This window comes from Anabrus simplex, chromosome 5, assembly GCF_040414725.1.
Source record: "Anabrus simplex isolate iqAnaSimp1 chromosome 5, ASM4041472v1, whole genome shotgun sequence".
Taxonomy (NCBI): Eukaryota; Metazoa; Arthropoda; class Insecta; order Orthoptera; family Tettigoniidae; genus Anabrus; species Anabrus simplex.
In genome coordinates, this window is record NC_090269.1 from 132,927,187 (window position 1) to 132,942,223 (window position 15,037).

A 15,037-nucleotide genomic window follows, 5' to 3' on the forward strand; every position below is an offset into this window, starting at 1 on the left:
AATTAATTTATTCACACACATTTATTATTTACAATATCCTGCACTGGTCGAATGCCCTCTAACATTTAATTTATTATCTCTGTTGTTGTTTATTCTCTTCTTGAATATCTGTACAGATTTTGGAAAAGGATCAAACACTACCCCTGGTAAACTGTTCCACTCCTTCACGCCCTTCCCAATGAAAGAAAATTTACCCCAATCGCTTCTGCTAAAATTCCTTCTAATTTTGTACTTGTGGTCAGTTCTACCAATATAATTATTTTCCAACCGAAGCCTCTCACGGATATCTCCCCAAGCTTCTTCTCCTGTATAGGCTCTATATAATCCTATAAGTCTACTTTCCTCCCTTCTCTTACTTAAAGTTTCCCACCCAAGTTCCTTTAACATTTCTGATACACTACTCTTTCTCCTGAAATCCCCTGTTACAAACCTTGCTGCTTTCCTCTGCACACCATCTAGTTCTTTTATTAGGTATTCTTGGTGAGGATCCCAAACACTGTTTGCATATTCCAATAATGGACGAACCATACTTAAGTAACATTTTTCTTTTAATTCTTTGTTGCATCCTTTAAGTAGCCTCATTATGACATGTAACGATCTGTATGCTTTCCCAACAACGTCATCAACATGACCCTTCCAGTGCAAATTACTTTCAAATCTCACACCTAAGTATTTGCACTTGCCATCTTTTGGGATAACTACCTCATCCAAAGTATATTCAAATTCAGTTTTAAAGCTCCTGTTTGTAAAAGTTGTATTAGTTGATTTGGCTCCATTAATCTTCATATTATTTTCTTCAACCCATTCCTGGATACTGTCAAGGTCCCTTTGTAATTCTGAACAATCCTCAATGTTATTTATTTCCCTATAAACAATTATGTCATCTGCATACAATCTTATTTTCGATGTTATATTGTTCCCTAAATCATTTGCGTATATTAAGAAAAGTAACGGACCGATTATACTACCCTGTGCAATTCCCTTCCAGACTTTCTCTTCCTGTGATATATTATTTCCTACTTTGACTTTCTGAACCCTTGAATTTAGAAATGTTCTTATCCAACGTATAACCCTTACGTCCAATCCTATTCCCTCCAATTTCTTTAATAATGTTCCATGTTCCACTCTATCAAAGGCTTTGGAAAGATCTATGGATATGCAATCTAACTGGCCTCCTGAATCTAACTGATCTGATATGTCCTGCTGAAATCCCACCAGTTGTGCCTCGCAAGAAAATTTCTTTCTAAATCCATACTGGCTCCTCATGAACCAATTTTTATCATCACATATCCCTCTGATGTACTTTGCTATTAAACTCTCCAGTATTTTACAAACTATACTGGTCAGGCTGATTGGTCTGTAGTTCTCTGGTTTCCTTTTATCACCCTTTCCTTTATAAATTGGTATTATTATAGATTCCTTCCATTCCTTTGGTATCACACTATTATTTATGACATAGTCAAAGAGAAATTTTAAATAAGGCACTATATACCACCCCATTGTCTTTAATACCTCCCCAGTAATTTGATCACTTCCTGCTGCTTTTCCTTGCTGAAGCAGTTGGATTTCTCTGAAAATATCTTCATTTGTGAATGAGAAGCTTCTTGTTTCCCTCTGTGTCTGTCCCTCTCTATCTTCTGTTACGGTTTCCAAGTCCTGACAATCTTCTACTGAATCTCGGAATTCCCTACTAAAGAGGTTTGCTTTCTCAGTATCTGTTAAATAGTGTTCACCTCCTTCTCCCACCATTGTAGGAATTTGGATTCCTTTTTCTTTTTGATTCCTAATATATGAATACAGCTTTTTCCATTTCCCTTTGTGGTCATTACCCTCTTGAAGAATGCCATTCATATAATTCTCTTTTGCTTCCTTTTTCACTCTATTCAGTTCCCTCATTAGTTGTTTTCTAGTTTCTCTATACTCCCTACCTTCTTTGATTTTCCTGTTTACTATTCTACATTTTCTTTTTAATTTTCTTATTTCCCTTGTGTAATAAACAGGGTCTGAGGTCATTTTACCCTTCTTAACAGGTACAAATCTCTTCTCTCCTTCCCAAATTATTCCTTTAAATTTAGCCCAAAGTGTATCCACATTATTCCCTTCACTTATCCAACAACTGAATTGTGATTTAAGGTAAGTCCCAAATTCATCAACTTTAGTTTTTCTGTATAATTTCTTGTCTTTTGTGACCCTCTTATTAAGCATTTTTGGTACGAGTCCTACGTCCACCTATTCAATACTATTAGCTTGTATATTGTCTTATAAAACTGGGACTAGTTTTGACCCCATATGTAAACCACAAATTAAAAACTGGAAATTGAAAGATGTGGAAGTCAAACAGCAGTTTCAAGAGGAAATCAGAGCTAAAATACCAATAACAGACACAAAGAAAAGTAATGAAGAATGGAATGACTTTAAGGCAAGTCTGGTTGGTAGTGCAGATAAAATATGTGGAAGAACAAGCAGAAGAGTGAGAGAGAAAAGAACATCTTGGTGGAATGATAAAGTGAAAGAAGCCTGAAAAGGAATAAAGCCAAAAAAACTTCTTGATGTGGCTAAGTCTTTACAAAGGTGAAAAATGAGAGTATCCTCCTAATTCAATACAATAAATATTCCGTCATTAGACGGAGTAATGACATCTAATGATGGAATGACAGAAGAATCAACAGCAACCAAATAGACAACAATAAATTGGAAGAGATGGCAAAGGAATATAGATACAGAAAGTTGGAAGTCAAGAGAATTGTATGGGAAGAAAAAGAGAAAAGTTGGAAAGAATTTACAACTAAACTGGAAGAAGACAGTAAAGGGAATATGAAAATGATATATGAAATATTAAAAAGTAAAAGATCAGATAAAGGAGCAATTACAGCTCTGGAGACAGCAGATGGGAATATAGTTTGCAATATGAAAGATATCACAGATACCATGGGGCAGTATTTTGAAAAGCTCCTAAATGGCCCTAAAGAGATCTCTGTTGAGGATGTAGGACAGAAAACAATAGAGGAAGATATCCCAATTACATGGACAGAAGTAGAGCAAGCTCTCCATAGGATGAGAAGTGGTAAGTCAGCAGGAGCTGTTGAAATTACAGCTGACATGATTAAAGCTGCTGGTCAGCCAGGAATACAGTGGCTGTATAGAGTTCTCAGAACAATATGGAAGGATAACGAAATATCTGAAGATTGGACAAAAGGGGTGATAGTTCCTATCTTTAAGAAAGGGAGTAGAAGGAAAAGTGAAAATTACAGAGGCATTACCCTCTTATCACATGGCCTTAAAATTATGGAGAAGATCATTGAAGCCAGACTAAGGGATATACTAGAGCCTATCTTAGAAGAGGAACAACATGGCTTTAGGACTGGAAGAAGCACAACAGATCTGATATTTGCTTTGAGGATGTTGGCAGAGGAACACTGGGAAAGAGGAAAAGACCTAATTATTGTGTTTATGGACCTTGAAAAGGTGTATGATAATGTTCCTAGATCAACTATTTGGAAAAGTCTTAGAAAACTTGGTGTACCAGAGTACCTTATTAGGAAGATCCAAATGCTATATACTAATTGTAAAAGCTGTGTCAGAATTGGAGATGGTCACTCTGAATGGTTCAATACAGTCAAAGGAGTACAACAGGGAAGTGCCTTATCACCTCTTCTATTCATAGCAGTTATGGATATCATTTTAAAGGAACTAAAAGGAAAAGGTAATAAAGATCTTCAGGCTCTGATGTTAGCAGATTATGTGGCAATATGGGATGAAACAGAGGAGGGAGTGCAAAATAATCTGAATGCATGGTGTAAGAAGTTTGATGATTATGGAATGAAATTGAACCCATCAAAAACAGTAGCATTGAAAATCAGCAGACATAATACAGAATGCAACATAAAAATACAGGACCACCAAGTTGAAGTAGTACACCAATTCAGTTATTTAGGAAGTGTAATGGCTAGTAATAACAGAGCTGAAATAGAAATAACAAACAGAGTAATCAAAGTCTCTATTACAGTATCGTTAGACACCTACTGTGGGATGAGAAGGTCCCACAAAGAACAAAAATGACCCTGTACAAGTCATATCTCATTCCCATCCTTACATATTCTCTGGAAACCTGCACACTAACAACAAAGGATTGTAGTAGGATTCAAGCCTGTGAAATGAAATTTCTTAGAACTGCCCTCCAAAAGACCCGACTTGATCATGTGAAAAATGATGAGATCCGATCTAACCTAGGTCTAAATGAATCGATGGAGGAAAGACTTAGGTCATCTAGATTTAAATGGTTTGGGCATGTTAAACGAATGAATAGCACAAGGTTACCATGTGCTTATTTGGAAAAGAGAATAACAGGTAGAAGACCAGCTGGAAGACCAAGAAGAAGATGGATGGACCAACTGAGGGAAGACGTGGAGAGAAGAGGATGGAATTGGGAATCTGTCTTGGACAACGAAATGTTTTTGAATAGGCAACATTGGAAGACGCTCGTTTTCAAACACCCTACCCAGCTCGCTGGAAGGGCAAACCGATGATGATGATGTATTGGGGTCATCTTCAGCCACGCTCCAATTACATTTATGCAACATGGCGTTAAACAGTGATTTACTGTAGTTTTTTTTCGAGTGGTGATATGTTCGGTAATAATATGTGTATGAAGTGCAATGGATCTATTCACGGAAGTAATGCTAGTCTTAATAGTCTTAATGCTTCTTATGAGTACGTATTTAAGAATACATTTGGTAGTGAAGTGTTGGATCCGGTAGACGATCTTGTTTCCGATAACCTCACTTTGGACACCTCGTATTTGAGGTTTAGAATAAGAGATCTGGAACTTGAACTCTCATCCAAAGATGAAATAATTAAAATGTTATCAATGGATCTAGAAAATTCTCTGCTAGAATTGAAGAACTTTAAACAAAATAATTTGAAATGCCAAGACAATACAAAAATGATTTTAAAGAGGTTAAGTCGAAGAATGTCAGGCCTAACCGGAAACATGTTGCATTTAAAGATTCTGTAAATAGTAATTTAATGGCACAAAACAGTTTTCAAGTGTTAGAATGTAATGATCATGAGGCAATCATAGAACATGACTCAGCTGCAGTGTTGAAAAGACAAAAAAAATCCTGTCGGCGACCGGTACATAGACAAGCCCGTACAGTAATAGTGGGGGACTCGATGATAAGAAATGTTGGACCCAAAGTTGAAGAGGGAATTGCGTACTGCTATCCAGGCATATGAGTGGGTCAACTTGCCAAACATGTAAACAGTGACAGTATTAAAGAAAATCCTGAAGCCCTGATAGTTCATATTGGCACAAATGACCTTCATAATTTCTCATCACCTAGTGACATAATGGCTGAAACTGATAGGCTTATTACTGCAATAAAAAAGGAGGTTTCCAGTGGCAAAGCTTTGTCTCAGTGGCGTTTTATATCGGCATTATGTTGATTATTACTATATACATGCTGTAAACTCCACTCTTGACTGGTTATGCCGTAATGGAGATGTCCTTTTTGTCGATGGTAATAGTTGGCTTAGAGGTAGTGATTTTACTTAAGATGGGCTACACTTTAACAGAAAAGGAACCTCTAAGTTTGGTAAACTTCTCAATAGAATATCTAGTAGAATGCTCTCGCGAAACTAATTAAGAAAATGAGGGGGGATACTAATCCTAATGGCAAAAACTTAAGTGATACACAAAATGATTTAGAAAGTATAACTTATATCAGGAATACAATACAAAATGCATTTCACAGAGATCAGATACACTATACTAAGAAAGCACCAAAGACATCAATAAAAAGGTTTGTTGAACACTTTAGAGGATACTATCAAAATGTAAATGGACTTCGAAGCAAACTAACTGAACTTTAAATTTCTTCATGTTTAGCTGACTATGACTTCATGGTATTAACCGAAACAAACTTAAATGATGAAATTAGTGATGTGGAACTTGGACTCGAAACGTATTCAATTTTCAGATGTGATAGGTCTTCTTTAACGAGTATGAAGGCATACCATGGGGGGGGTAATGATCTGTATTAGCAAGAGTTTTAAACCTACTCTGATACCGTGCATTAACACAGTTGAACAGTTGTTTGTGTCCCTGACTTTTAACACCACAAAATTAATCATTGGTGCTGTATACATTCCACTCAAGTCTCCTGTCCAAAAATATTTCGAACATTGCAGTGCTGTTGAAAAAATTATGTCAAATCTTGACAACCATTTATTGCTCATTGTTGGTGACTACAATCTACCACATCTTAATTGGATAGTAAATGAAGAAACATCTTCTGGCCTTATGTCAGTAGGTAACCACACTATGCAGTCCAGTTTGGTTATAGACACTTTTTCTTATCTTCGTTTAAATCAGTTTAATGCTATCCCAAATTTTCTGGATCACTTTCTTGATTTGGTTTTCAGTAACTCCAGTTCCATTGAAGTAAAATCTAGTTAGGAAAGCATTGTCCCCCTCGATAGACACCACCCAGCATTAGAGATTTCTTTACCTATAAATGAGCTATACAGTTCCTTGCCTGCTATTTTGACTTTTTAAATGGTGACTATAATGGACTAAATTATTATCTGTCACAGTTCAACTGGAAGGTGATGTTTCAAAATGTATCAATTGATAAAGCAGTAGAAATCTTCTATTCAGTACTACATTATGGCACGGAACTTTACATCCCTATACGGAATTTTAAGACTCCCAAATTCCCAAAGTGGTTTAATCATAAATTGAAGTCCCTGATTATTGAAAAGAAGAAAGCACACAAGCAATACAAAATATCAGGTCTCAATAGCGATTATCAGCATTTCTTGAAATTAAGAAATGAATGCAAGTCTGAATCTAAATCTTGCTATACAATGTATGTCTCCAACTGTGAACGAAGTGTTACTTCCAATCCACAGAAATTCTGGCAATATCTAAGTTCTATATTCCTTCAACAATGCATCTTAATGAAGTTACAGCAGATACTGGAGAAAATATTGTCAATCTTTTTGCTAACCACTTTTCATCTGTTTATTTTTTTTTTTTTTTTGCTAGGGGCTTTACGTCGCACCGACTCAGATAGGTCTTATGGTGACGATGGGATAGGAAAGGCCTAGGAGTTGGAAGGAAGCGGCCGTGGCCTTAATTAAGGTACAGCCCCAGCATTTGCCTGGTGTGAAAATGGGAAACCACGGAAAACCATCTTCAGGGCTGCCGATAGTGGGATTCGAACCTACTATCTCCCGGATGCAAGCTCACAGCCGCGCGCCTCTACGCGCACGGCCAACTCGCCCGGTCATCTGTTTATTCTTCTTATCAGAAAAGTAGTAGTATGTCATATGATTATCCTTTCTATGTCAGTCTATCAGTTATAAACATTAGTAAGGCAGAAATTTACAACAAACTGATATCTCTGGAATTTAAAAAAACTGTAGGAGCTGATGGTGTTTCAACTTACCTGCTCAAGTACTGCTCATTTATTTTATGTGAAGCACTCTTTTATCTGTTCAACTTATCATTAAACCAAGGCGTTTTTCCAGTGGAATAGAAGAAAGTATTTGTTAGTCCAGTTCTCAAAAATGGTGATAAAACTGACATAAAACAATATAGACCCGTTATAATTTCTTCTCATATTTCCAAAATTTTTGACTCAATAATTCTTGACAAAATTACACCTCTCTTTAGAAACATCATCATTGATGAGCAACATGGATTCTTTTCAGGACGGTCAACCTGTAACAATCTATTTTTATTCTATTAGTTCCTCTTGGATGCAATAGAGAACCACTCTCAAGTGGACTGCATTTATACAGACTTCTCAAAAGCTTTTGACACTGTCGACCATGGTATCTTGCTGCAAAAACTAACAGGCTACGGAATTAATGGGCCTCTCCTCTCATGGTTTCAGTCGTATCTTAAAAATCGCCTGCAGATTGTTAAAATAAGGAATCATTTTTCTGTGCCTATTATTGTTACCAGTGGAGTTCCTCAAGGGTCTCACTTTGCACCCTTACTTTTTACTCTTTACATAAATGACATTAAAAATATACTTAAGAATTCTGAATTGCTTTTGTTTGCTGACGATGCAAACAAAAATTATGCAAATTAATTGTCCACTTGATTGTTTAAAACCTCAAGAAGATTTACATCATCTGGAAAAGTACTGTATTCAAAATGGGTTGAAACTTAATCATGAAAAATGTAAAATAATATTGTTTTTTAAAAACAAGAAAATATAATTTCAGTATAAATTTAGTAATAATAACATTCTAACTCCTGTTTCACAAGTTAATGACCTTGGTATTTTATTCAGTTATAACCTATCGTTTAATGAACATATTGAAAATATTTGTAAGAAAGCATTTCAAAGATTGGGTTGCATTACTAGATATTCTAGAGAATTTTCAAACTTAGCTACCTATCGATTGCTGTATGTGTCTATGGTACGCCCTATGCTAGAATACTGTACACCTTTTTTGGAACCCTTCTCATCAGACCTCTATCCATAGATTAGATTCAGTACAACATAAATTTCTTCATTTATATTCATTTAGAGCAGGATTCTCATATGATAATGTTGATTATACATCCCTACAACAGTCCTTAAATCTGCATAGCCTGTCACAACACCTTGAATTATTGGATACACTCTTCATTTTTAAATTGCTTCATTCCTTGGTGAATTGTCCACAACTCCTTGCAAAAATTGACGTACATGTACCAGACAGACGCACAAGGTTCAAGAATACATTGTCTACAAATTGGCATAGAACTAACTACGCATTCAGTGGGCCAATTGAACGAATGTCAAGATCTCTAAACAAAGTGGATATTGATATATTTAACTGTTCATTGTCAGAATTGAGAAATCACTTACATAATCTCCAGAATTGACTATTACTTTCCTGTGATTACTTGTAATATAACCTGTGTACCGTATATATTACATATTTTTCTTCTTATACTCCATTGAACTTTCGTTTTAGTGTGTTTTGTTTTGTTTATTCTTCTCTACTGTTATGTAAAATGGTATTACCGTTAATAAAGTATTAAATAAGCACACATATAATCAATAATAATATAAACACTGATGCAATTTATTGTCTGTGTAAACTCAGAAAAGGATACCAACTCCCAGATCAACTCAAAAACAATGGCTGCTATAGAAATGACAAAATAGTTCACCATCAACAACAACATTTTTGATGTGTTATTTAGTTTAAAGTGTGGATTAGTTATTCAGACTTCATCAGTGGTTTAAATGAAGACTATAAATTGTGTCATATCAGTGTTTATATCATTATTGATTATATGTGTGCTTATGTCTTCCAATTGGAGCGTGGCTGAAGATGACCCAATACATATGGGGTCGAAATGAGTCCCAGTTTTATAAGACAATATACAAGCTAAAAGTATTGAATAGGTGGACCCTTCCCACCCTTTGATAGTGATCAATTGTCAATATGGACCATAATGAAATTCATAACTTACAGTTCTACAATGTCAAGACTTATTCTGAAAGTTCAACTTGGGATAAGTTCACAACAAACCCAGCAAAGGTCTGTTTTCTTTAATAAGTGCCAGACTTTTGAACATTTGCCAATTTCTCTTTGTCATACTAGGCAGCACTGAATGCATGTTTTCATTCATAAATGCTCAATGGACAAAAGAAAGAACCATTTGTTGGTAGAATCAGTGGAAGGAATGTTACTGGTGAAGTTCAGTTTCAAGGATATATCATGTAAAGAATTTTATAAGTATGTGCTTCAAGAAAATAACTCGCATCTTCTTTCAAAAGTAGGTTCTGTTCAAAACACAGCTTCAAGGAAAAGAACTGCAGCAAGGACTGATCATTAAGTAAGATATTTCCTTTTTTAAAGATGTTCTATGTAATATATGTATAATTTTGTTATCTATTGAAATTGTCAAAAATTTATTTTAAAAGCCCTGCTGTTTTTCTGGGTAATGTCCTGCATTTGGATAATTTCAGTTTATAACTCTACCCTGATATGAATCAACAACCTCCAACAGCATTAAAAAATTTACAGAGGATATTTTATACCATTACCTATATGCAAATTCTGTGGCTTGGTTCTAAAAGGGCCAATGTCATTTTTTATTGAAATTGAGATATTAACTGATACAAACGTATTTTATCCTGGCTTGCAACATGTTAAAAGGGCCAATGTTTTGTTAAGTACTAAACGAACAGTTAACGTTTAATTAAATAAGCCCTTGCCAATAATGTTAGATTACCAATAAAGATTAGAGACCTGGTGATTTTTAAAGAATACAATAGAAAAAGTTAGCGTTTAATAAAGCGACTTCCACAAAGAAAGTATAACATTATTTAACGTTAGTTGTTGAAAAAAATAATTGTAAAACTATAAGCAAAACTTCAAATGCTCATAGCTAAAACAGGTTTTTTTGACATTGGCCCTTTTAGAACCAAGCCACAGAATTAAGTACATAAATGCTTGATTTTCTAATTTGATTATTGCTTTTTATTTAGATGGATGGTCGCAATTGGATTGAGCTAGAGCCTAATCTGCTGAAGCCAAAAATAGATCATGTTATCTTCAATATCACTGGACTCATAGCAGGGGGAGTGTATTGTGCTAGAAATGTACTCATCACTGAAGATTTGAATGTCTACCAGAGAGATGATGTTCCTGAAAACTGTGCTGAAGTTCATTGTATTGGTAAGTTAAATTTGATTTTATCTAGGTTTCACGAACCTTTGGCTATATAAAAGTAATTAAGAATATCAAGAAGAATGCTCTCAAGAAACTAATTAAGAAAATGAGGCGGTTGCAAATCCTAATGGCCAAAACTTAAGTGATACAGTAAATGATTTAGAAAGTATGACCTATATTAGGAATGAAATACAACATGTAGATAGGGAATCAGTTCACAGAGGTCAGATACACAATCCTAACGCCAAAACTTAAGTGATACAGTAAATGATTTAGAAAGTATAACCTATATTAGGAATGCAATACAACATGTAGATAGGGAATCAGTTCACAGAGGTCAAACATCCTCCTGTCCACATATTTTTTCGGTTGGGTGGTGCTCTTCTCATCGCCAATTTTTGCTCTCTCAACCGGCCCAAGAAACAAGAACTGGGCTGACACCTCGTTGGCTGTCGCCTTCCCTCATCATGCCTGCTTACTCTTGTCTGATCAAGAATGCGGACAATGCCTTCTCTCCGGACAATATTCGCACCTGGTTGTGTCAACATCTACCTCTTTCGTCGCCACCATGTAGCCCTCCCTACTCCTGACCATCTTTTACGCACGCTGGCCGCTGATCCTGATTTCCCTATTTGCCTTAATGACTTACACTCTTGCTCCATTCTCTCTACCGTAACTACAACCACCATAACAACCGCCACTACCGTCACATCCACTACTGTCGCTCTTAGTTCTCCCTCCATTTCTATGACCATTTTGACGTCTAGTCATCCTTCTCCGTTACCTTCTACTCCTCCCACCTCTATCACTCCAATGGTCCCGAGTTCTCCGCTACCCCCTGCCGACTCTCTCACTACTGCTCAGCCAGTCTCCGTCCAGGCGTCTGGTGCTTCCACGGCTTCCCAACTGCCTACAACTTTCAGTTGTGTACTTCGTGGTGTTGATCCTGTCATCGCAGAACAAGACCTCCTGCACGATCTTCGCCAGGCAGGAGTTCCGGCTCGGAGAGCTTTCCGCATCTTTAACGCCCACGGACCGACGTTTATGGTTCGCCTTCAATTTTCGACCTTCGACGAAGTTAACCGTTTGCTCACCACTGGCGTTCAACTTCATCGGCGAACCTATCGCGTGGAACCTTCCCGCTCCCCCCCCCCCCCGTGATGTAAGCTCTCCTCCCCGTCCTCCTCCTCCTCGCTTGTGTTCAACACCGCCACCCACCCCACCGCCATACACCATCCATCCCCCAGTTCCCCAGCCTCCTTTCAGTCTCCCGCCGCTCTCTATTCTAGAAATTCTCCGCCTACTTTCCACTTCCATTACCAATATCACCACTAACCTGTATTACCTCCTTCTCCAATATTATCCGTGCCCCTCTATTTCTACCTACCTCCCGACCCCTCTACTTGTTCCTCAACATATGTAAATGCTCTCTTTATGATGTTAATGGCTGCGGCTGCCCATTTCTGTTCCCACTTTGAAAATTGCGCCACAAGCGCTCTCAGTGTTGTGTTACCAGTGCCGTGTTGTATCCGTGTTCTACAGTCACCTTTTTCCATCAACTTTCTTGTTTCGCCGTTCTCATGTTCTCTTTCTGTCTCTTTATCATGTGCTGCACAGACTATTTCTTATCTCACACAGTACCGACCCTTATACAAGTCTCTCAACAACATGTAACTGCCTTTTTGTATTCTCAATACCGCTATCTCTTTCTGTAATGCGCGCCCGAGATACCTAGTAGTCTCAATAAAGTTTTCGCCTCTGGTGTTGGCAGGGCTCGCTTGGGCGGGTGCATTGCGGGTCCTCCCGGGGTCCTGTCTTGTTGGTTGTCGTTTCCCCGCGCCTCCCCGATACTACTAGTCTTTCTCGTATGTACGATACATACGCCCATGCAGTTCCGGTTCTTCCATATCTTTTCCAAAGGCTGAAGAGCTCCTAGTTGAGCTGATGGCCCGCCCACCCCATGAGGGTGGGAATGAAATGACATGATGATGATGATGATGAGAGGTCAAATATACAATCCTAAGAAAGTACCAAAGAGATCAATAAAAAAGGTTAGTTGAACACTTTAGAGGATACTGTCAAAATGTAAATGAACTTCAAAGCAAACTAACTGAACTTAGAATTTCTTCATGTTTAGCTGACTATGACTTCATGATATTAACCAATACAAACTTAAATGATGAAATTAGTGATAAGGAACTCTGACTCGAAACATATTCTACTTTCAGATGTGGTAGGTCTTCTTTAATGAATATGAAGGCATATCATGGGGGTGCAATGATCTATATTAGGTTTAAACCTACTCTGATAGCATGCATTAGCGCAGTTGAACAGTTGTTTGTGTCCCTGACTTTTAAAACTGATCACGACAACCATTTATTGCTCCTTGTTGGTGACTGCAATCTACCACATTTTTATTGGATAGTAAATTAAGAAACATTTTCTGGCCTTGTGTCAGTAGGTAACCACATGGTGCAGAAAGCCACTCAGACATCACACACTATTGACAATGAATCAAACCATCCACACACACAAAGTAGCAGAACTGAATACAATGATATACAGAGCAATTTCCATATCAATGAGCACAATGGATTTCAATAAATACTAATAATAAAACATATTGCAAAAGAAAACTATCCTTCAGGAACATTGCAAACAAAAGAAATATCAAGAGTTTAAATAAACAAAGAGAAAACAACAGGAAAACCACACATGAAAGGGAAAAATACATTGTCCTCAACAACATATACAAAACTGCAAATATTTTCAGAAAGCAAGGTCTAAAAGTAGCCTTTAGAACAAACAACACATCGCAAAGACACTCAGCAAGTGCAACCTAAATAAAAAAGACCTTTTCTCTAAATCAAGGTTTTATTAACCCAAGTGTCAAGAATCCAATTGCAATGCCACATATATAGGCCACACAATACATAATTTCCACATACTAAGAACACAAAATTGCAAGGTGGTATAATCAGCACTCAGACTTTGGGGAGCATATATATGACAATTCATACAATTTCACAGACATCAACACAGATTTAAAAATTTTACACATTGAAAATGAAAGATTTTTTTTTTTTTTAAAGAAGCAGTCAAAATGTACATCACAAAAAAAGCTCTCCAAACCAACCTCAATGAACATACACATTTAAAAGATTACCCTCTTCACCCTGCTTAATTACCTGCTGGGGCTGATGACCTTCGATGTTAGGCCCTTTTAAACAACAAGCATCATCATCAACAATTACCTGCTGAACAACATTTTACACTTTTGTATCAGTGCTTAATGAATCCCGCTGGAGGTTACTATGATTAAAATGTCTGGAGTGTGGGAAGAAAGGCAACTCCTGAGTAAGCAATAAAAAGGGAATGTTGTGTGGGCAATGAACGGAAGCAATTATAGTGAATTGCAGTGTCAACTCTGTTCAAACTCTTCCTGGAAGGAGCCTTAATACATCCCATTGCAGAAGATGTGATTAGTTTGAAACCCTCCCTCACCACATGTTAGGGGTCTGTCCAAAGGGGGAGCTAATGAGAATCAACCACCACAATGCTCTATGTTCTATGATCGCTGGAAGCCTTCATAGACATTATCTCAGTGTCTATGAAGAAGTTGGATGCCTCTCCGAAAATGGATTAACACATCGAGCTGACATCGTAGTGATTGACCAAACTAAAGGAGCAGCTTTGGTGAACGATATGACTGTGAGATTTGAGGACAATGAACACCAGTCAAAAGGCATCTGTGATGAGAAAAAGGCCATCTACAAACAATGCTGTGAGGACTTTGAAAAAGATACATAATACAAAAATGAGAAGTAGTTGCTCTGAAACTCTGGACTTTTTGAGGAAGGTTAAAACATCCAGGCTGTAGCAGACTCGGTACTAAAAGACTCTTTATCAATTACCAGACATCATTATCAGACAAGGCTATCAAGGAGAGCACATTTGGGAAAGCAGCCAGTTTAGACAACATCCCAATGGAACAAATTAAGAATTTTGATCTTTCAACAAGAGAATGGATCTTGCAGCTTTTCAATACATGCATGAGCAAGTGCCAAATACCAAAGATGTGGCAAAATAGCAGAATGATAGATCTCCTGATACGACAAGAAAGCAAACCCTCTCAAGAACTACAGGCCCATTAGTCTTCTTAGCCACCTCTATAAACTGTTTGAGCATATTATTCTGAGTAGAATAATGCCTGAAATTGACCCTCTACTCATAACCGAGCAAGTGGAATTTCGGCCTAAGAAATGCTCTTGAATCCCACTCAGTTCATAGAGGCTGGGTATGGAACTTGCCAGGTGACAGGGGTGGTCTTTATGGATCTAACATCAGC

The 15,037-nt window shown here is 37.2% G+C and overlaps 1 protein-coding gene across 4 annotated transcripts in view; it reads left to right on the forward strand.

Moving 5' to 3' along the window:
- LOC136873850 (angiopoietin-1 receptor) overlaps window positions 1-15,037 on the forward strand; it is a 540,166-nt gene that overhangs the window by 418,287 nt on the left and 106,842 nt on the right. For all 4 annotated transcript variants that reach the window (XM_067147131.2, XM_067147132.2, XM_067147134.2 and 1 more), the window contains one exon: window positions 10,506-10,695. In XM_067147131.2, coding sequence (XP_067003232.2) covers window positions 10,506-10,695 — 190 coding nt within the window. The remainder of the gene's footprint in view (window positions 1-10,505; window positions 10,696-15,037) is intronic.